This window comes from Protopterus annectens, chromosome 1.part0 (genome assembly GCF_019279795.1).
Source record: "Protopterus annectens isolate FY-2018-M chromosome 1.part0, PAN1.0, whole genome shotgun sequence".
Taxonomy (NCBI): Eukaryota; Metazoa; Chordata; order Ceratodontiformes; family Protopteridae; genus Protopterus; species Protopterus annectens.
Genome location: NC_056725.1, coordinates 1,542,765,584 through 1,542,789,528, shown reverse-complemented (window position 1 = coordinate 1,542,789,528; position 23,945 = coordinate 1,542,765,584). Strand labels below are relative to the sequence as shown.

Sequence of the window (23,945 nt, the reverse complement as noted above, 5' to 3'; positions counted from 1 at the left end):
CTTTTCAGCCCCAGTCCTACATTTATTCTAAATGATTTCTCTCAAATGTTGACTCCATGCTGATGTATTCTCCCATCAAAGTGCATGTCTAGCAGCCATCTCAGATTTTGGTGAGAGCATAAACTGCTTTGTCTATGTTTAAGGCTTGTAAAACCTTCCTGAAGGGGCACTTTCTTACCTGTCCCTTCCCTTTGTAAAAAGTTGAGCTTGCCTTCCTCTGAGCTGCAACTTTGGCTGAGTTGAAATGCTTTTCTTGGAGAACATTATTTCTAGTGTTAATCACTTCTGTCTGGAGGATTTTAGAGATGCACACACCGTTGACCTGCCATATCTGGCATTTCATAGGGACAAGATGACTTTCTATACAAATCCCTTCTTTATGTCAAAAGTTGCTACTAAGGATGACCTTAACCAAACAATCCATGTATTTTTTTTGTATTGGTTTTTGCCTGGTGACTGTCTACCCTCTCCTTGATGAGATAGTACACTGTCAGTGGGGTGGACTCTATGCAGACAGCCGCATGAGTGATTTATGCTCTCATCCACAAGTGTGAGCACAATTTATGTTCTTTTTTTTTTTTTGGCCTAACTATCACCTCAGATGGTGATGTGAGCATTTGCATCACTGCAAGGGTCATCTGTCTTTGTCAGCACACACATTTTCCCTTCACATACGTTGACATGTTTCCAGCTTGGGCAGCCACATCTTCTCAGGATGGGTTGTCTGCATCATGATGGGCCCCTGCTGTCCAGTAGAGGCCCTGTCATTAGAGCAGTGACAAGTGCTGGGTGGGAGCCACCATCACTCTCCCCAGGATGGGCTCACCCATCCTCCCTGCCTGCACCATGAAGTACATGAGCCACTAGTCGTACTCGGTCACCTGAGCTGTAATCAGGGATATTATCCTTCTGCACCACCAGAGCAGGAAGTTCATCTATAAGTTTTTCCCAAAATATACTAATTGAGGAGTGTGTATCCTCTGTAGTATGGGCATGCACAAACAACTGTTATAATATATTGACAGGATCAAGATTATCCAGAAAGATAGGAAGTTATTTATGTATTTTTTTAAGAGAAAGCTAGGTTAGAAAGTGTCCAGGATTACCTTAGCAAGTTGGTTCCTTGGTTTTTTAGAGTTTGCTATAAAAACAATAAGCCTATTTCTTCAGTAGCAAAGGTTTATTTAGAACGAGCAGTTAAGTTCTAAGAGCAATGTTTAAAATATGTCCCTATTTTTAGGCCTTTTGTCCCCCCATTGTTTTTGGCTTTGTCCAGATTTTTGCACTAAGAGGTTGAGAGATATACCTGCCAGCCTTAGTCTTGTTGTTATAGAGGGTGGACCTGCTGGTGCCGATCTATTTGTTTTGCATCTTCTGAGATGTGAGAGCATTCCAACCTATTTTTCTTCTTTTTTTGTGGCAGAAGATGGAGGCTCATGAATGGTGTCATCATCTGGACCCTCACATTCCTATTGTGACTGATCAGCACAACCCCAGTACCAGCTTTTAACATAAGTAATTCCATGCAACTTAGCCTATATACAGTTTGTGTTTAAGTATGTTCTCTTTTGCAGTTCTCCTGATATTGACTCCCAGTTTAACGCTCATCCTGTGGGTGGCATTACAACAGTGAGCTTAGCTGCCTTCGTCCTGCAGAATGGGCAAGTTGACAGTAGTTGCGCAGTCCCATCAATCCCATCTGGCTCCTTTAGTGCTCAAGCCACTAGCCAACCCCATATCCCTCTGTGCAATAAAGTCAGCATACCTGGGACACTTTTAAACCTGTTTTACTGGTGTTATAGATGAAATGCCTGCCCATCCATCGGTGATCTGATGTTGCAGCCATTGTATTACTGTAGTATGCATGAGCTACCCAGTTTCCTTCTTCACCTATGTAAGTTTTAGTTTTCCTAATTTGTGAATGTGTTCTGATGACATTGATGACTTTTTATGTTGAAATAAAAAAAAAAAAAACAGACTAATTGTAGTCACCCTATCTGATTTCCTTCTGTTAATTATTGTTTTTCTTGTTTATTTTAGAGATTTTTCTTCACTGTCTAAAGAAAATGTATACGAGAATAATCGCTTGGTAAGTGCAAATAAAAGTAAATAAGGTGGAATTAAGTTATAAAAAAGTCAGACTATCACAAGTTTGGAAAATAGCAAAAGCAAAAATGCTAGCAGGCTTTGAAATGGTTCAACAGCATATTCCTTGAAGGAAAACATTAATTTCTAGTGTCCATAATATTTTCAAAATCCATAAAAATTGGTCATCAGCTGTGATAATGAACTTGAGAAAATACAAATGGTAACATTTAATTTGGTAAGAGGAATTCCATTCTGTGTAACAGGACTAGTACCACTCAGCATATATTACTTTCCCAGGCTAAGAACCCTTTCCCACCATCCACTCTGGATACCCTGTCTGTTCAGATCTTCTTTGTGTCACTTTGGTAAGATGGAGACAGGTGGCTTCATGCTACTTTTTTTCCTCCGAAAATTGAGAGGTTGGTAAGTAAAAGCTTTTTAGTAATTGTTGCTTATACTAGTTTCTGTCTTGATTATATTTTCTTGTACTTTATTAGAAAGTTCTTATCAAAATAACTTGTCCCCCGATTCTTTTCTCTTTGAGCCTTGGCCCTTACTGTTTTTGTCAATATGTCCAAAAGATGCTTACACTGGTGCACTTATGGAAGGAAATATGCTGCCCACTGATGGGCAGACCCATTGTCTTTACTGTTTGATCCAAACCTATAATTCTCAAAGGCCCTTTTATTTTAGGGACTTTAGTTAAGACCACATGTTCAAGATTAAAATAATTCAGAATATTTAATATAAAGAAGTCATTAGCTGACAAGCCTGAATTCAGCGAAATCTCCAGCTCCTCCTCCTCTTCTTCACTCAAATGCCCCTAGATGATTTGTCATCCAGAACTGGGAGCTTCAACCTTTTCCTCCTATCCTAATAAATAAGAGGATGCTTTCACATTCTGTTTTTTTTTTTTTTTCCCGGGTCTCTCCACACTTATTTGCCATTTTACAGTCTGTTGCAATGATGAAAGTTAAAGCCACTAACAGTCCTTCTGAAACATTTAAATTGCCAACTGTAGGTGGAGTGTCATGCTGAGGGAACATCTGGTTATTTGGGTGCATTAAGAGCAAGGTCTACCTCCTTCCTTGCCCTGCTGTACATTGTGATAGTTTTGCAGAAGCCATTTTTGAGGCTCTGTGCAGGTGATCTGGTGCTGTCTACCCCTCTGTGTTTTGGGGCACAGGAGTTGTTCTATAGCTATTGCTTCTTGTCCAGTGTCAATATTGTCATTGTAAATGTTGCATTTTTTTCATCCTGGTGTCAGCTTGAGGTTGCCGATGCCTTCTCTCATGACAGTGGTCATAGCAACAGATCTTGTGCCCTTACCCCGCATTTCAGTACCAGTTGTGTTGCATCCTTAACATTGGCTTTACTGTTGCTGGCAGTCCCAACACTTAGGGCTTCAGTGTTGATGCCTCACACAAAATTTCCAGTGTTGGCATCAGCCTTCTTAGCAACAGTATTAGGTTATATAGCCTCATGATCTTTTCACTTAGTGGTATAAGCATCAACTCCTTTAGAGCTAACATTGATCCTGTATCAGGTTTGTAACTATTAACCCCTGATGCTCTTTAAATGTCATTTATTTCAACAGTAGTACCTGCCATGGTTGTTTCTTTGTATGGACTTTTCCTTAGATTCTCTGCTTTCATTCCTGTTATTTCGTAGGAAATTAGTGAGACTACAGTTTTTCAGGAGCCCCATTACCCAGAGGTCCTCTTCAGAAAAGGCCTCTTTATTGCCCAAGTCCCCTCATCTGAAGAGGCTCAATGAATCCCTCAGGAAATGAAGAACCTGGATAGTGAGGAGGTTGGCAATTACCTGGCCTTCTCCCTTAGGACTCCACATTTGAAGAGGACCTTGAATGGATACACCAGATAGAAACTAGACGCTTATTCAGAGCTGCTCATCATTTGCTAACAACACCGTAGAGTTTGAGAGATTTTGCTTGCATCTGAAGCCATGCTTGGCAAGAAAAATGAAATTTATTATTTTACAGTTGAATTACTTGCTTTCATTGCATTCTCAGATATTTCTGATATTTGCGTGGTATTTTTTGCTTTTCTTGCACTTGCTTAGACTTTTAAGTTGCATTTTTCCACTGCTGTATGGACTGCTGTTTTGCAAATGCAGTACTCTAAACAGATTGTATCTTCTGTTGTCAATTTTTGTCATCAGTTTTTGTGGTTCCCTAACACTTGGTCTCAAACCAGTCATTTTACATTAAAAGGGTTAAAGTCTGCACTCTCGTGGCAGTAAAGGTCTGATTTCGCCTGAGCTAAGAATTGCTGGTGGAAAGTGTATTGTGTGCTTACCTGATTAGATAGCATACCTAGTTTAGAACTTGCTATATTCTGCTTGCATGTAAGCCTTTGTGAGATGCTGGGCGGTTAATGGTGCCCTGTATATACACAATCAGTAGAACTTTTCCCTTTAAAAACTAAATTTTCCATAGTCCTGCGCTACTCAAGGAGCAACTAGTTTGCACACTGAGCAGCATTGCTACAAGACAAACTGCATGAGGGCCACCTGATCTAAAGGTCTAAACCTGGACTGTGACATGAGCAAAACATGAGGAAGAGACTGATATCTATCTCGGAGATTACCCCTTCTGTGGAACAGGCTTCCTGTTCATGTAAAGTGGAGCCCTTCCCTGACCCTCTTCAAACGCAGTTTGGATCAATGGATGGGAATCGTAAATCTGCTCCTGGGGTGGCAGCTGTGCCCCTTATGGACAAGGACCATCTGTAAAATACTCACAGGCATAGGCGCAAACCTGAGCATCCTCTATCCATTAGGGATAGAAAATTGGGTAAAATTTTGGTAATAATGGCTAGGCATGTAAGTGCTCTTCAGCCATTAGCATAGTAATCTCTTAATAATGACTAGGCATTTAAGTTCTCTTGAGCAGTTAGCCTAGTAATCTCCTATGAACCAGAAGGGGGTGACCTACTGACCTAATACCTTTCCATAATAGAAGCTCCAAAAGGCCTGTAAGTCAACCAACCAGTTTTTGTAGAGGGATGGTCCCTTCTGCTAGACATCTTGAAGAATGCAACTAGAAATGCTTGCGTATACTTTAATATGGTGACCTCTCTTTCCGGGAAATTCTGACTGCATTTTCCAGTCATTTGGGCAGAGACCTCTAAGCAAAGGGTGCTTTCCACTCAGATCCTAGCTTCCTGTCTACTACAGAAGGAGCCTGTAAGGCTTAAGAAACACACTTTCATGTCTAGCATTTTACACAGTGTAGCATTCACATGGATGATACATAGAGTGCATTTTTGAGAGGGATCTTTAGAAATAAATTATGTGCTTGAGGGACTGTTAGATGGACCTTTAAAGGAACAACAACTTCTGTCAAAAGCATAGACTGTCTGTAGTGTAAGTAGTCTCTGGGTGCTCACTCTTTGCCATGCTACTTTGAGAACATGAGGTCTTCAGGGATATAGAATGGCTGTTTTCTTGCATGCATAGCTCAGATTAACTTATTTGACTGATATTTATTTATTTACTTATATTTGTTAATTGGGTAGGTGGACTGATGCAAAGACCCTTTTCAGCCGCAACCCAGGCACGTAGGCTAAATAACATTATAAATAAGTGTGTAGGGAAGCAGATAAGAAAGGTTTAGAATGTATTAAGCTGTTAGACGTATGGGGCTTATTCAGAACCTGTCTTTTAAGACATTCAAATGTACATATTACCTACATTGAGTAAATGTAGTGTGGGTAAAAACATGAAATCAAAGTTATTGTCTTCATAAATTAGAGTATGTAAAACTAAATGATGAATAGCTAACAGCATATTTAGTCACAAAATGCCAAATTTCAGCCACCATGCAGGATTTAATATCCAAAAGCAGAGTCACTAGTGAAGAACATGTTCGTAAAAACATAATTTATTGTAATGAAAATATACAAACCAAAATCAGCTTTCGCAAAAGCATCATCAGGTATAAAGTGAGTTGCAGTATCAGTTCAGTGATTATATTCGGCGTAAGTGTCATCATGTGCTTGTGAGTAATTCAGTTGATTGGTGGATGTTGTTTGTATATGTAAAAATCAAGGCAAAATGCATTAACAATATACAAAGTACAATAAAAATACATAATGTAGCCAGCAATGCATGCTTTTCTTCATTATGATCAGCTTTAAAGTATTTACATCATTTGGCCTTGGATGTAAATCTTCTCTCAGCTTATTAGTCTAACAATACTCAATGTTTTCAGTTGTAACTTGTATATAGCTGGTCTATATCATATAGTCGAAGCTTTAGGTAATCAAGTATGAAAACATTTGCTTGGCCTTTATCGGGAATCTGCCCTTTTCTCCACTGTAGCGTGATCTCAGAGTTGCTATATTTAGTTGGGGGGTGGGGGGGGGGCAAAGCCTCCCACTCGATTAGGGTTTGAAAGTTTTTTTTTTTGTCCGGCCAAGTGAATTTTTTCCTTATGAAAAAATTTGAGGAACTGGCCGTTCGCAGTTTACAGCTTTCACTGTTTAGGTGTCGAGCTTTAGGTATTCGATTACCTAAAGCTTCAATTATCTAATATAGACCCTATATAGCCACCTCAAATAAGTTGTAAAGCTATGAGGCTGAAAGTGTGAGATGAGCCTTGTTCTGTGATGCATTTAGTGCTGCTACTAAATTTATACCTGATAAAGCATTTCTGAAAGCTAATTTTAGCTTGTGTATTTTCCTTGCAGTAAACCTTTGTTTTTCTGAACACACATTCTTCACTAGTGACTCTGTTTTTGGATATTAAATCCTGCATGTTGGCTGAATTTTGGTAATTTTGGACTATTGACATTGGTACTGCCTTGCTCACTTTAGCTTGCTGAGCTTTCTTTTGTGGTATTAACAGCACATTTAGACAAGGATATTAACATGATCTTTGGAAGAGAAGTTCTTAAGCGCTTCCAAAATATGGAAGAGCAGAGCAATACTCTTGATAGCTCTTTGTCAGATTCCAACCTCTGCAATTGGCCTTCTTGCGGGTGTAGATGATCCAGTGCTGTATACAGTTTAGGAGAAGCACACAAAGCCTCAGCTAAAGCAGGAGATATCTGGAGCAAAACCCAGTAAGCAAGGTAAATTATAGCCAAGTTGCAGGTCCTTGGTGCATTCCAGGAAGCCGTGGTCCATCATTGGGTGGACAGCAGCAGTCCCGAAGGTACCACTCTGGAAGCCATGTGTGTGGGGTAATCTGTTCCTCTTTTTGTCCACCTCAGACAAACATATTCAGAAGGTATAGCTTTGTAACTCTCCCTTTGCCCTTGCTGGATTCTTCACACCTTCTGAAGAATATGACCAGGGAAGTAAGTTTCATCCTTGTACAAAAATGCTGTCCATTGAGTCCCACAGTACCAGAGAGAGAGTGAGTATATTATTCCATATTCTTTTTGGTGTCCTAGAAAACAGAGGACCTCAAGCCAATACCAGATTTTGGTAAGACAAAGCAAACCATTTGAAGGGTTACAGTGTTCTTAATTTTTTGGATTGGATGTGCTTTTTATATGTCCAGGATGCCTTCCTAAATTTAGAGTGTGCCAAGGAGTTCAGGAAGGTACTTAACATTTTAGGAAGGAGTAATTCTTTGCCATTTTGAATACTTCCATTCAGTCTCACCTCTGAAGCCAGGATATTCAGCAAATAAGTAATCTATAGTAGGACCAAGGTCTTTCTGTATCTAGATAGCAAGCTCCTCACTATTCTGTCATTTTAGGATTTAAACTTATCTAGGGAGTCTTTGATTAAAATGTTCCATTGTATGGAAATTACAGTGAATCTTTGAGTGCCAGCTACTACTCTCTCTGGTTCTGATTTTAATAGCATGTCAGTTAAGCACCATATTTTACGATACATTCTTTCTTCAGGGAAAGTATGTGCAGTACTGGCTGAATTATCTGAGATTATTTATTTATTTTTTAAACAAACATTTTTATCACTTATGACATAAGTAGTCATACATTTTTATATAAATGAAAACAAACCATATTGACATATTTTCTGTTGCAAACATATGTCATTAGTAATCTTCTATATAGTTATTGTAAGTCAAACATTATATAGCTCATTCAATTCCAGTCTTTCCTTAAACCTCATTCCTCCGCCTCCAAAACATTATTTTGTTTGTATTGTTCCCACAATTACCATTTTCCCCATGTAATTTGCTCCTACCCTTTTCTAAAGATTCCACTTCCAGTTTTTATCTCTGTTACTATAATTACCACTACTACTGTGGCTGGCTTAGACTTTGATTTCCAACAAAAGACAAATAAATAAAACAAAAAATTTCTAGTAATTGATTTTTTGGCAGCCACTTGAATTAAAATCAACAAGACCTTACTTTTGTGTAGGCAGTTCCGATTCTATATCACAGCTCAAAAACATTTCCATAGTTCCAACAATTTGCTCACCCAGTATTTAATTATCTAAGTTTATTGAGTAATACTCTGTCTCACTGCATACTTGCTTAAAAAGAAGACCTCATATCAGCAACCATGTAGATGATGCTTCATATCAGACTCCATATGAGTCTTCTGCAGTGGACTGTTTGGGCACAGTGGTCCCAGAACAGAGCTCCCATGTCCCAGCAAATCAAGATTTCCATAACTTGCAAGTTGTTTCTCAAATGGTGGCTGATTTTGGATCATGTGATATATGGAAACTCATTCCGATTACCAACTCAGGCTTACCATGGATGCTTTAGCCCTGGGGGAAGGTGCTGCAATAAACAGACCACTGAGCTTGTCTGGCCAGGTCGAGTCCAGGCAATACATCATTGCCTTGGAGATGCAAGCTGTTTTCATTACTTTGTTTGCCTTTCAGGACTCTCCCACTCAAGGAGTGATTGCTGTAGACTTGAGCAACGTGAAAAAATTGTGGAACATCTGCATGTGGAGAGAATCAGTGTTGCCCATTATCCTGGGAAGCCATGAGAACCTAGCAGGAAGCCATCAAGTCAACCATTTCCTGATTACCAGTTGTATTTCAAGGGAAGCCGGTTCCTTTTGTTGGCATACAAGCCACTGTCTGTTGATGCCTCCTGAGTGGTCCCTTAGCCATTCTGTGGCTTGCAGAATTCTTCTGTTTATGGGGTAAGCCACAGAGCAGCACATTCACATCTCCATGCATTGCAAAGTACAAGTTATTCACTTTTATTCCTCCAGTGGGAAGTCAAGTCAGGGGTGCCATGGTAAGCAAATGACCTGCTGGACTACTATGTGCTTTAACCCCATTTCCTCTAATGAAATGATTCATTCAGAAAACAAGAGTACTGAAGTCCAGAGTCCTCCTTGTAACTTTTATTAACTTTGTCAAATGTGTCTTCCTCTGCTTTAACATTACCTTATGGAGGTTTCCTTACATCTGCACTCTAGCAAAGCCCTTCCAATCCATTACCCTGGCAAATCTCATTCAGATATAACCTCCATCAGACTTGTGGTTTGCCTTCTTCAGTTTTGTTAACTTATGAATAATCATGCCTCGGGTGTTAACTTTATAAGTTGCCTTGCCCCATTTAAGGCAGTAGCACTTGTAAGGTGGGCTATGCACACACATGTGCATGTTTTGTTTCTCTGTAGCTTAATCAGTGAACAGAATTTTCTGTATTCAGTGCCATAATTAAATACATTAAAGGTGAAAAAAGTTCACTTCAGTTGAATAATCACTGCAAAAATGCTTTTGTTACTCAGCTTATATGATTTTCTCACATTGAATTTTCTCTCTGCCTCAGCACTCTGGGCATTTGCAATCTAGCTGGCCAGCATTCAGGATTGCCACACTAATTGCCTGACTGGTAGGCATTCATTTTTAATTGCCAGTAATCCCTGGGTTACAGGCTGAGCCTGCCAGAGCTGCACCTCTTAAAAAAATAAATAAATAAATAAATTCCCACTTGTGCAAAGGCAAATGAACTCTATTTTTGATTTGGACTATATGAAGAAACCTGAATACATGTTTTGCTCTAGTTCCATTAATTTTAGATTATCTCTGTGATAATTTTGATTCTGGACTTTGTTACTGTTCCATGCAAGTCCATCTCATACCCATTACCAGTTTTTTTTTTTTCAGGACTAGGCTCATCCTGTCTGGAATCCCTTGAAGTATATATGGCATTTTTTAAAGGAATGTGTGTCTCTAAAATTTTGATAAGAGACCTGGCATCATTCTGAAACTTGTATTTCATGCTGGAAAAACTTATTCTGCTTCCATTTGAAACATCATGTTTATTGGATCTAAGGTACCTGCTCTGGAAACTTTTTTTCTGTGGCAGTTACCATGCTGAAATAATGCCTTAGCTTTATGCTTTTTTGTTAAACTTCCATACTTTGTTCTCAAGAGAGGCAGAGTTTTACTTAGAGCTATTCACTATTTCATGCCTAAAGTTCTATGGAGATCAGTCTGAACCAGAAGATCAGCATACATGGCTTCTTTGAGTATTCTAAGTACGTGTGCTTAATTGCATGGCTGCCCACTTGCAGCTTAGATTTTACCTTGATCAAAACTAAACACACACATGCAAGGATGACTATCCTTTTGTATCCTTCGCTCAAACTACATATAGTCAGAAAGTTTACAAACTTACCTTGTCCAGGTGGTTCTAGCTACATGCACATTTATTATTTTGAGCATGGGAGGCTGCTTCATATCATAAAAGTTTTTTTTTCTGCCAGAGAGTTAGCAACTTATACCATCATCTTTGGGTGCTCTTTCTTGGATAGTGATTGTGCAGCAGCTGTTTCATGTTTCCTCTGTGCTTTTGCATACTGCTGCAAGTTTGATGTTATGTCCATGTCTTCATTCAGTTCCACTTACAGCTGGGATGTCCATGAAGGAGGTTTTGCTAGGGAATTTCATTTTGTTATGAAACTTAGACCTTCTCTTTTCAGATAAGCAATCTGTGTACACACCTTAACGCCAGATTTACAAGAGGTTAGTCCATAGGTTCATAGGTTGTTGCTAGGCTAATGACATGAGTCTTTACAAGTCTAGCCAATAATACCCAGGTGAGTCTGACAATATTATGTCTTGATTCCCTAAATATGGTATGGGGTAGTATCGGGTACTGGGTATTCAGATGTTGGAGCCCTAAGTAATTTCACAGACTGCCTCTCTCCATAAGGGACATGGGCAGTACCCCAGGAGGGAATTTACAGTTCCCCACCCATTTATACAAATTATTTTTGAAGAAAGTAAGGGACTAGCTTTGTTTTATGAAGATGGGAAGTTTATTCCATAGATGAGGTAACCTTTGGGATTCTAATCTGTCTCTCCAGCAAGTTCTGTTAGTCACAAATAAGGTTCAGGTCCATGGAACTCATAAACCCTTGTATAATTTTTCTTGTAAATGTGTATCATTTTCATCAGAGCTGGATCAGAGAATGCCTCCTAGGTCGGGCATAAATCCCCCCCTCAATAAGCAGTGTGAGATGGAGTAAAGGGATAGGGCCTTTAGTCACAGTGCATAAGACATGGTTCTTATGCTTTGTATTTTTAGTGAGAAACCTCTAGGGCCACTCCAGTTGGTGTAAGTGCCTGGTTAGGTTCATGAAAAGGGGAGTATTGTACCCGATTATGGACCTGATGAAGGTTGAGCACAATGGCACTGTGACTTCCTTTGATCTTGATCCCATGCCTTTAATTATAAGTTGAGCCACACAGAAGTATTTCCTCACTCCTGTAGCTACCTGGTGGTCAAAGTTTAGGTTACTGTCTATCTGTTTTCCGAAGTCTCTCACCATTGGCTCTACTTTTAGGGGTGTGCTATCAGTATTAAAATTTGCAGAGATGTCTGATTTACCAAAGGGTATGATTAGGCATTTTTTTAGCATTTAGTCTCAGACCATGGTTTTGGCACCAGTCATTTGTCATTTTCTGGCCTGTTTGTAAGATGTCAACATCATTTGAGGATTCAGCGATTGCTCCCAGCTTACAGTTGTCAGATAACTTGGTTAGCTAGAGGCCCTCAACATTGGCCTTCACTTCAGAGAAGTATTGACCAAACAGGAGGAGTCCTAACACTGAGCCCTGTGGGACACTGCTAGTAACAGATTTCTTATCAGAAGTGGATTCACCTATCTGGACAATGTGTGTCCTATCAGTGAGCCAGTTGGCTGTCCATCTAATGATGCAAGGGTTTATGACTAACTCTGAGTTTTTCTGTGATTCCAGAGTGGGGGATTGTAGTGAAAACTTTGGCCAGGTCTCGATAAGCGGTGTGTACCTTTTTACACTCATTCATGGCCTTGGTGACTTTCTCGAAGAAGTCCACCTGATTGAGCAGGCAAGACCACCTTTTGACAAAGCCAAACTGAGTCTGGTCCAGTTTTTGGATAGTTTCTGTGTCTTTGATCACATCCGTGATGTGATTCTCTCCATGGTCTTGCAGATAAGACTGGTCAAGCTTATTAGTCTGCAGTTCTGTGGGTCAGTTAATGAGCCCCCCCCCCCCATGTGCAGAGGGACAACTGCTTCAGTTCTCCATATATCCAGAGGCTGTGGTTAAAGAGAGTTTCTAGTGGCACTGATAGAGTCTGTTTTAAGCTGTTTAAGAAACATCCTAGAATGTTGTCAGAACACATGGAGGCTGTTTTTGGCTGTAACAAGTGCAGTAAGGACCTATTGCCTGTAATGACTAGTAGGGGATGGTTGTAGGTGTTTGGGTGTGGTAGGAGGTGATGGGGGGAAAAAGTTTAAAATAAACTTGTTGGACAGTAGGTTTGCTTTAGTTTCAGGCTGGGTGCAAGTGTTGCCATTCATGATTAACTCGCCACGTTGCTGAGGGCAGAGGTTATGAATACAGTTTAATAAAGCTTTATGGTTATCTTTCACTTGGGAGGCTGTCTTTGCCTCATACTTCGCTTTGGCAGATATGACCAGCTCTCTAACTTGTTGAAACTAGTGAGTGTCTTGTTGCACTGTTTTGTCTGCTGATTCTTGGCTTTGGATATTTTTTTTTTCCTTTTGTTGAATAGCCTGTTTGTTAGGGGTCCACCAGGGTGGTTTATTTTTGCCAGTAATCATAGGTTTGACTCTAAAAAGGTATGGTCTCCTCTATGCAGCTATGAATGTGGTTGTATAGTGCTTTTGTGTACTTCTCGGAGTAGGTTTCATTGTCAACCGGGTTTGGGAGGAGCTCTGAATTTGAGTAAGCTGTCACTTAGGTTGAGATAATTGGCCTTAGCAAAGTTCTTAAGTCTTGGAATTTGTTGGGCATTCTAGGTTAGTTTCAATACTAAAGAAGATCATTTTGTGATCAGATCTTACCAAGGAGGTGTTAATGCATGAGAGGAAGCAGCATCCCCCCATGTTTGTGAGTACTTGGTCTAGGATATTTGTATCTCTAGTTAGCTACTAACTAGTTGCTCCAGGGTGTTTGCATTGATGAAGTCCAAAAACCTCTGAGCAAGTGAATTAAGGGTCGTATAAGTCTCCAGTTTATGAAGGGTTAGTAGAAGTCACCCCTGAGTATGGCGTTAGGCTGAATGTTAATAGATTCCAGAAGGTTTAGGTAGGAGGTGTGGTTTTCCAGACTCATGTTAGGGAATCTATAGCTAGCAAGGATATGGGAGGAAGCCACACCTATGGTTATTGGGTATGGAGCAGCTCAAGTGAGTCATGTTGTTGAACCAGTCTAGCAGTGTACTTTTCCTTTATGAACACTGAAACACCTCCTCCTCTTGTTTTATCCTGAGATGGGGGGGATTGAAATGTAAGAAAGTTATTGTAGCCTTCGATAGCCTGGGTACTTTCTATCATTCCCATGTTTCTATGACTGCACATATGTCTATGTTCTCTAGGGTGAGGAGTAATTCCAGGGAGTGCATTTTTTATTTAAACTCCTGGCATCCATTAGCAGTACCTTTAGGTAGTCATGAGTGGTGGTCTTCTGGCTTTTTCCCGGTTAGAGGCCGCCACAGTGGAGTTTTACAGTTTCGAGTTGCCAGCTCTGCGCCCAACCACCTAGGGCCAATTTAGAGTGTCCAATCCACCTACAGCATGTCGATTTTTGTTATGTTGGAGGGTTTATTTATTTATTTTTGTTTCTCACTGAATATTAACTCAACTGAAAGTTGTGGCTGTGTTTCTACAGAGTACTTGTTAGAATTTCTGTGTAGCCATTGATAGCAGTGGGAGGTAGTTTCACCTCATCACTGATATCCTGTCCTGCCTTATATAAGTGTTACATTTTGGGTTATTTCTGCTTATTATCTGAGCTTTGCTCCGGCTAAGATCTACCTGAAATCAACTGGATGTATAAATGAATTTAAGTACACTTTTATCTGTTCTTTTTCATGTAGTTCTGCATTTAATTTATTTATTTGTGTTTCTCACTGAATAGTAACTCAACTGAAAGTTGTGGTTGTGTTTCTACAGTTAGTGTTGGTGGCTTTGAAATTGCCTGCCCCCCTTGTAAATTTGTGTTTGGATACTCCTTCTGGGCCCATCTCATTTGCTCACTCAACTGAGTGCAGTGAGATCATATTCTGATTTCAGGCACACCTGTTGTGTACAAAGAGAGCATTTGGGAAGGACAACCCCTGTAGCCTCTTAATCCTGCTGTTCCCTCACTCAAAAAAAAATAAAATAATATATATACATATTTTATTCAGCTGCTGTTACTGTAACTGTCTTAGTTGCTGTTCTGCTTGCTGTTATCTGTTCAGTCACTCTTACTCTGCACTTATTACTGCTTGTTAGTAGCCTTCTAATTTACTGCCTTCTGCACTTGTTTTTTAGTCATTTGTTAATTTAATTGCATTTATGTAAACTGTATTTGCCGTAATATTGCTACACACTCAAGTGTGATAGCCTACACTGCAGTTTGAATTGTATTTACTGCTGTTTTAGCTGCTTTTCTGTATTTACTGCTGCTTTAGCTGCTTTTCTGTAAAAAAAAAAAAAAAAAATTCTAAGCTTGTTTCCTGTAACTAGTCTAGTCCAGATACAGACTTGCTGTATCCAGGACTGTTGTTAAGCTTCTGAGCCCCCCTAGCCTTTCTGCATTGGAGGGAAGCCTTCTAGCTTATCAGTGGGAGTGGTAAGCACTAGGTAACCTATCTACCACAGGAGTGGTTTCTGGCTCAGAAATTAGTTTATTGGCCGTTTGGGAAGCTTTTCCTTCTCTTTCAACCTTCTGATTTATAAGCCTGTGTTTGCGCTTGTTTTCTGCCTTTCCTGTTATTAGTCTAGTCCAGGTACAGATTTGCTGTATCCAGGACTCTTTGCATCTGAGCTCCCAAGCCTTTCTGTGTTGGAGGGAAGCCTTCTAGCTTATCAGTGGGAGTGGTAAACATTAGGTAGCCTATCTACCACAAGAGGAATGGTCCCTGGCCCAGAAATTTTAGCTATTGGCTGTTTGAGCAGTTTTTTTCCATCTCTTTCAACTTTCTGGTTTGAAAGCCGCACTTGCGCCTGTTTCCCACCTTTCCTATAACTAGCCTAGTCCGGTTACAGAGTTGCTGTATCCAGGATTGTTAGTAAGCTTCTGAGCCCCCCAAGCCTTTCTGTGTTGGAGGGAAGCCTAGCTTATCAGTGGGAATGGTAAGCATTAGGTAACCTATCTACCACAAGAGGAGTGGTTCCTGGTCCAGAAATTGTAGCTGTTGGCCGTTTGGGCAGTTTTTTTTTCCATCTCTTTCAACTTTCTGGTTTAAAAGACCACGTCTGCGCTCGTTTCCCATCTTTCCTGCAACTAACCTACTGGGAAGCACTAGAAAGCCTTAAACTGATACAAGCCTTCTAGCTTAGAAGAGAGACTTTGGACTGATTAAGTATAATTTTTCTGTACTTTCTTGCTGTACTTAACTGTTTTCCACCTAAACGCTGATTTTCCTGCATTTATTGTGATTCAGAAGCTTGTTTCTTTCACATATTGTACTTATTTGACTGCCTGCACTTTTAAAAAGTCGTTTTTGTTTAAATAATTTGTTTACCTGTTGTAGGCTACTCACTAAAGTGCGATAGCCTTTTCTGATCGTTTGTAGTTGTTTAAAGCTGTTTTAAGTGTATTTTTTTTTTACTGTTTTTGCCTTATCTTTTCAAAAGAAAAACAAAAAAAAAATCCTTGTTTCCTGCCTTTCTAAACTAGTATAGTCCAGTTTGCAGGCTAGAGCTGTGTTGCAAGTTTCTGAGTTGCCCATACCTTACTTGGATTGAAGGAAGTTTTTCTGTTCATCTGTGAGAGAGGGGAGCTTTTGAGCAGCCTATCTGTCCCTGGAGGAGTGGTTCCAGCCCAGAAGTTAGTAGGTTATTGGCCATTTTGGGCTAATTTCTCTCTCTTTCATTTCCCTGCTATAAAAACCGCGTTTGCACGGTTTTGTGTACCGGACAGTGCCGGTTAGCTAGGGTTGAATTATTCCCGGCTCCACTAAGTCTCCCTCTTCAGTTTTTCCCTTGAAACTAGTTTAACTCTCAACCTAAGCACTCAAAAAGCATCCTACAGCCCAGCACTTGCTCAGACCTAATAGCAAGCACTAATATACCCTGACACTTGATTGCCCAGCAGGGCAAGACTGTTTATTCACCCCTCACCAACCAAGCGACTAAGCAGCTCACCCTACTATTCAGGCATGACCAAAGAGCAATTTCAGATGTACTCTCCAGTCCAGCTGGTAAATCTGGGTATCCTGAGGCAATGTTACAACTGCCTCATGTACACAGACAACTCTCTCCTCCTACCACAAAACACTAACATATGCGAGAGATGCAATTATACAACCAGGCTAGAGGCTAAGCTGTCTCCACCCAAGACTGGAACAGACAGTCAAGAGGAGAAGGGTAACACTTGCACCACACCTCCAGCCACACACAGACCTACTAAACCAGCACTGGCAAAAAATGCACATAATTGCACAAAATCCTACTCGGAGGCTCTAAATAAAAACCTACAAAAGCATCAGAGACCTCCAACGCAGACACCCAAACAACCTGAACCTCCTGTCACAAACCAGACAATACATAAAACACAAAGTCAGTGTGCCGCACAATCACAGCCCATAAAGTGAAATAACATACCTAACACACTAGTAATAGGTGACTCTATAGTCAGGCACACTGATGTCCCACTCACTAGGCTGGACAAGCAGAAGGTCACTGTTAGCTGCCTATCGGGAGCCAGAATCCGTCACATAACACAAGCACTCAGGTCATTCCAGAACAAGTACAAGTATGACTCTGTTATTGTGCATGTTGGTGTGAATGACTGGAGACATACCTCCCTGGACTACATGAAAAGAGACATGAAAGAGCTCTCTGATCATGTAGCCCAGGCTGGTATGACCCTGACCCTGAGTAGCATCCTGCCCTCACCGAGAATGATACCTCAGTATAAAGAAAAAAATGATCAATTTCAACAATTGGCTAAGCTTCTGGTGTCATTCAAATGGGATCCAGTGTTTGTCAGCCTGGGACTACATGCTCGACAAGCCACATTGTGTCGCAAGCGACGGCTTGCACCTGTCACACCTAGGCTTTCGAATACTGGCCAAGGCTCTTGCTGCCCTCATAGTGCCTTTTTTTAGGCAAGGCTCAAAAGTCAAACCCACCTGCGTAAACAGCACAATTAACAAAAAACTGAGGGTTATGCTACTCAACGCCAGGAGTTTAAATCTCAAAATGCACGTGCTCGAAGCACTCCTCAGTATGGAGAACGTCGACATCTGTGCAGCAACTGAAACCTGGTTCAAGGCTGCAGAGAGCACCCCAGCACTTCCAGGCTACAACTCGTACCACATGTTTCTGCCACAGAACACGGACCGAAACACACAGGAGTGGGGTTGTATCCATATTCATCAAGGATACCTACACCTCCAAGTTAGTGGCGCAGCATGATACCTCTGAGATCATCCACTTGCAACTAACATCGGGCAAATCTGCAATGCAAATTGTGGCCTGCTACAGATCACTCTCCATGACCCAGGACCACCACTCCACCTTTCTGGAGACACTGGAAAACATGAAGGTCCCACTGAACAGCCTGATATTGGGCGATTTCAATTACCCTACCATTAACTGGGGAAACTACTCGAGTACAAACTCCCAGGCCCAGCGCTTCCTGGAATTCATCAACTCAAATGCCCTGGATCAGCTGGTAAACTCCCCTACCAGAGGTGAAAACATATTGGACCTGATCATCACAAACATGGGCGACAGGTGTCGAAACCAGAGGTCAACCTGTAACTGGTTAGATCAGACCATAAACTAATCACTCTGGATGTCCACACCCCACCACCAACCCGACTAAGTAAACCACAGTAAAAAACTTTTCTAAAGCAAGCTTCACCTTACTTAAGACAGAGGCGGTAAGTTATGAGCACCTACAAGGATGCATGGATCATGCCATCCCTAGCAGTACCAAGACTCACTCCTCTAAGAGGAGGAAACCAGTCTGGTGGACCCCTGCCATAAACAGGCTATACAACAGAAGGATGAAACTAGTTCAGAAAAAAAGCAAATCCCAAGAAGGAAAGACATCCCTGATCAGTATCAGTAAGAAACTAAGGTCCCTCATAAAATCATCCAAGGCTAACTTCGAAAGAAAAATAGCCAAGGATTCAAAAGATAACCACAAAGCCTTCTTTAGCTATGTTATGAATCTAAGTGGCAACTCACAGATATGCACTGAACTAGTGCAAAATAGCACAAAATATACTGAACCTACTGATCTTGCCAACATCCTGACAGATAGATTCAGTGTAAACTTCACCTCCCCTCTCACCCCCAAAAGGGCCCACAACATTACCAGAAAAGTGTAGTGTCCCCAAAATCACAGACACACAGGTGAAAATAGCCCTTTCAAAAGCTAGAAGCACAGCATCAATGGGGCCAGATAGTGTCCCAGGCTGCATCTTGCATGAACTACAGAACGAACTAACCCCCCCACCTACACATGCTGTTCAACCTCAACCCCTCCACAGGCTACGTGCCCATAAAATGGCGCACAGCAATGGTTATTCCACTCCACAAAGGAGGGGTCACAACTGACCCTGGTAACTATCGCCCCATAAGCCTGACTAGCCTGGTCTGCAAGGCTATGGAGTGCATCATCATGGAACTCATTAACAAAGACCTTGGGAACCTCCAAACACTTGACCTGACCCAGTTTGGCTTTAAGGGCAGATCATGCCTACTAAACCTGGTTGACTTCTTCAAGACAGTCACCAAGGCCATAGACGAGGGAAAGGTTGTTCACACAGCCTACCTTGACCTCGCCAAGGCTTTCGACACCATTCCCCACTCGGGTATTACAGAAAAACTTGCCAGCCTGAACATAAACCCCTACATCACGAGATGGGTTGCCAACTGGCTTACAGACAGAACTCGCACTGTAAGAATCGCGAGCTCCGGGTCCGACTCTAAACCAGTCACAAGTGGTGTTCCACAAGGCTCGGTCCTGGGACCCATACTGTTTGGCATATACTTCTCAGAAGTACAGGCAAACACAGGAGGACTATGGCTAACCTAGTTCGCCGATGACTGCAGACTGGGAGCCATAACTGACTCTCTGACTGACACGGGCATCCTCCAAAAGGGCCTTACTGAGATGGTCACCTGGTGTCAAAGTCATGGCCTCAAGCTAAATGCCAAAAAATGCATAGTCATCCCGTTTGGGGAAAAATAAAACACCCACGAATTATCACATAGGTGACAGCCCCCTTAATATAGAAGAGGTAGTAAGAGATCTGGGGACCAAGGTAGATAGTAATCTCTTCTTTGATAATCATATTGTCAAAGTAGTTAGGAAATCCTTCTATGTGGCCCATCTTATTACTAAAGCGTTCGCATCTAGAAATAAAGAGGTTATAGTGCCCCTCTACTCGTAACTCATCAGACCCATCGTAGAGTATAATGCCCCATTTGGGATGTACCTCACAAGACACTTGCAACAGCTGGAGAGACCACAAAAGTACTTCACCAAGAGGATTACTGACCTCAAACATTTGTCCTATGCAGCCCGACTGAAAAAACTCTGGCTGTACTCAATGGCATATCGCTTACTCAGAGGTGATCTCTGCCTGACTTACAAAGCCATGCCAACTCAGAATTAATGGACATGCTCCACCTAAAGAAATCCAAGTCACTGCGAGCCACGCGCTCTAGTGAGATAAACCTCGCCACAACAATAAATAGAACATGCTGGAGGAATAGATTCCTGTCACAGAGACTCCCCATGCTTTGAAACAAAATTCCAAACTACATTAGGCAGAGCCCCTCACTAACACTCTTTAAGAGAATCCTTGATGAGTGGATGGGCAATGGAAAATACACCCCTGGGATCAGTTTATTGGCTCTGCTTGACAGAGGATCAGTTAATTAATCAATGGGGCGGCGAAAGCCGACACACTCTGGCTAGGCTTATAAATGCCCTTGGGCAGATAGCCTAGTATCTACCTATGAGCAACTTGGCACTCCCTAAAAAAGGCACTGTGAGATAGATAATGTTTTTCCCAGTGTCCGGCCGCTAAGTGGTGACAAGTGCAAACCAGTTCTGGCAAAGCATCATGGTTTATCATGTCTCTCCAGGCTGACAGATATTGGATCCCCTTTTTTGACACCAGAAAAAAGCCAGTTGTTGAAGTCTATCGTTTTTTGCTGGTACTGTGGCCTCATCTGTGGTGAGGGTAGGATGGCACTCAAGGCCAGATTCATACCTGCCTGGGACATATATTCAGCGAACTTCATCATGTCTCCGTAGCTTAAAGTCCAGTGAGGTATGTCTTGGATCATTTACGCCCACATGGACTATGACTGTGTCATACTGGTACATGTGGTTTAAAGACCTAAGCACATGTGTGATCTGGTGAATTCTGGTTCCAGACAAACAGCTCACTGTGATCTTCTCCTTGCATAGCTTATTAAGGAGGACAAATCAGTATCCCCAATAACTAGTATGTTTGGCTGTGTGGTTTATTCCCTCATGGGCTTGGAAGCAGGGCTGCTGTAATTTTTCAGAGTTGTGTGTTTTGAGTGTGTGCAAGGCCACTGAGAGATGCTTTTAGGAGGTCTTGGAGGTTTGGATAGATTATAAGTGAATACCTCAGCATATATGGGTCTCTGTGTTTGTTCTTTAGTGTCGGTAGCGAGTGTTTTGGGTGTAACGCTAACAACCTGGTTTGCATTATTTGTGTGTGGATGTGAGAGCTTTACCTTCAATGACCTTGTGTGTACAGCCCTCACACAGTGTTTCCCTGTTCTAAAATTAAATGGTTGTGAGTGAATGTGAGGCAGTTACTACAGTGCTTCAGGTTGCCCATATCCACCAGGCCAGAAACAGGGATGATAGAGAAACACCTCTCCATTATACCAGATCCTTAGTAGATGGGGAAAGAGTAGGAGAGAATCACTTAAAGATCTAAGTGAGTGTGTTTAGTAATATACTGTCAGATGACCTGCAGTAGTGCTACCCTCTGCTCAAACTAGCAGCACTGGAGAGCATTTCCTATAGAGGATTTTAAACTGGAGAGGTTTACTTACAAACAAGACATGGGTAACTATTTTTGTGCAATGCGCAAATGTGAAGTTTTTATACCAGCAGGATGAAAGACTTTTACACAGTTAACTCTCAAGCCAATCAAATAAACACACAATAAGACTTCCACGAGCAGTTCCCAACTTGGATGGGTTGAATTAGCCCTTTGCTCCTACCAGAGTGTAAAAAAACCTCTTAATGTAAAACAAACTGGTTTTGAGCTCAAATGCTTTAACAAATGCTTTACAACAAAACGTAGAATTCCTGCAGTATCAAGAATCTTTGAAAATAAGCTCATTAACCCTGAGACATGTTCACAAATACAGAAAAAAAGTATGCAAACATAAGAGAACTTCTTCAAACACAGAAAAACTTTGCAAAGCTGAGAAATATTTTGGCAAAATCAGAACAGCTTTTGCAGTATTAGAAGAGGTTAAGAAATATTAGAATACTGTTAAGACAACCCAAAAGACAATGAGAAATAACACGGGCAGTAATTTCTTTCTCATTATCTCTTGCCTCCAATGTAGCAAGTTTAGAGTTTTCCTTCCTTTCCTTTTGTCCTAATATTAATTGATGCCTGCTCTTCAGTATTTTTGCATAAGATCTAGAAAAACAGGGCAGCCATGAATTCTTGGTAGATTGAGAAAGTTTTATTTGCTAAGTGGTTCTGCAGAATTAGTCTTGTTTATAGAGTGTGAAGATATGTGAAGGCTGCCAGCCTAGCTAGATAGAATTTTATAGATAATTCTGTCATTTGTAAATATTAATATAAGCCACTGGCTTGTTCTCTTAAGTGTGAAAAGACTGTATTGGATATTGAACTGCAAAAATGTAACAACAGTGCACTTTGCTTTAAGAAAGCTGTTAAGTCCAGCATTTTATGACTGTTTTGATCTCGGGGCTCGGAGCCGTGGTGTCTAAACCAGCAGATTCTTTCTGATGTTTGTAGACTAGAGTTAATTGCTAGATTTTACGTATAAAATGTCTTTAATTGCTGTAGTTTCCTGACCAGGTGCAAGCTTACTAAGAAATGTTAATGCAGAGTTTCTGTTAGCCTGGGAAAATAGAGAATTGTTAAGAATGATGTAATCTAAGACAAGTCAGCAAGATGTATTATCAATTTAAAGGACTTCCTCAGAGACAGAGAGAAGGCATTTTGCATTTGTCTTTAGAACTGACCACTCACCAGCACTTGCTTTTCTCTGCCTGTATGTAAGTAGGATCTTAGACTTTAGTGTCTCTCCTAGTAACAGATAGAAAATAGTAAGTTTAGTCTAGCTGTTTTCTATATTTGTCAGAATATTCTATAGTATTATTTTAAGCATTTTCCTGTGATCTCTGAACTCTTGGCTAGCACGGTGTAGTAAGAAGTATTGTTTTATTATTTATTATTAAATATTTTAAACCTTTCAACTGTGGCTGTTCTGTGTAGAGATAATGCAAGTCTAGAGTATGTTGCATGTATATAGTGATACTGTACAAAGCTACTCTAAATAAGCCTTGTTGCTCAGTCACACTTAGGATCATAATATTGCACAGTTATACCCTTTGGTAAGGGCCTTTTTAGTAGCTGATAAGTAAGGGTCCTGGTGGCAGTGATTACTATTTTATAGCCTGGACAGAAGGGGCACAGCTAGTGAACCTGTGCCAACCTTCCCCACGAGTGTCTATGTGGTTGTCTATGAATCATATCTCAAAGTGTGTGTGTGTGCGTGTCAGCTACCTGGGCAGGGACATGAATCACTGGTTGGACAGAGAGAGTGCTAGGAGGACTTGACTTGGGACCCTGGCTAAGAACCCCACTCTATAGCTGTGTCAGTGGGGAGTCTTATTGAGGATCTGGAGAGAACAGGAGAGACCAGCCCCAGACTGACTGTGATCTCTGTGTGCTCTTAAGGGAAATTGTATTTTACTGTGTATATTTGTTATCCTTCCCAATGTGGACACCCCTCACTGGGGTTAGTGGTGAGGATTGAGGTTCCTTAATTACTGGGTCAGTGCATGAGCATCACATATTAATTGGTGGCAGTGGTGGGATATCCACTCCACATATTAACTGGTTGGCAACTGGCTTGTAGTGGTGTGGATAGATAATTCCTGTAGCTTGTGTACAGTGATCACTGAAGGTGGTTTTGTACTCTAAAACAGCCACACAGTGAATATTCAGAGTTCAGATCACAATTGTTTTATTTATTTGTGTTAGCTTAGTTAGTCAGGGAGAGCAGGCAAGCATGTCAGCAGAGGAGTATGGCAAGCTGTCAAGGAGACAGTTGGCTGAATTGTGCCAGACTTAGGGACAGATGCATGGAAACCTGACTAAGGCAGACATTATTGCAGCTTAGGTCACAGCTGCATCAGAAAACGACAATCAGGA

The 23,945-nt window shown here is 41.1% G+C and overlaps 1 protein-coding gene across 1 annotated transcript in view; it reads left to right on the top strand.

The window, feature by feature from the left end:
• Positions 1-23,945, top strand: part of MICALL1 (MICAL like 1) — a 977,256-nt gene that overhangs the window by 180,361 nt on the left and 772,950 nt on the right. Inside the window, exon 2 of the mRNA XM_044068010.1 lies at positions 2,041-2,089. Within this exon, the coding sequence (XP_043923945.1) occupies positions 2,041-2,089 (49 nt within the window). The remainder of the gene's footprint in view (positions 1-2,040; positions 2,090-23,945) is intronic.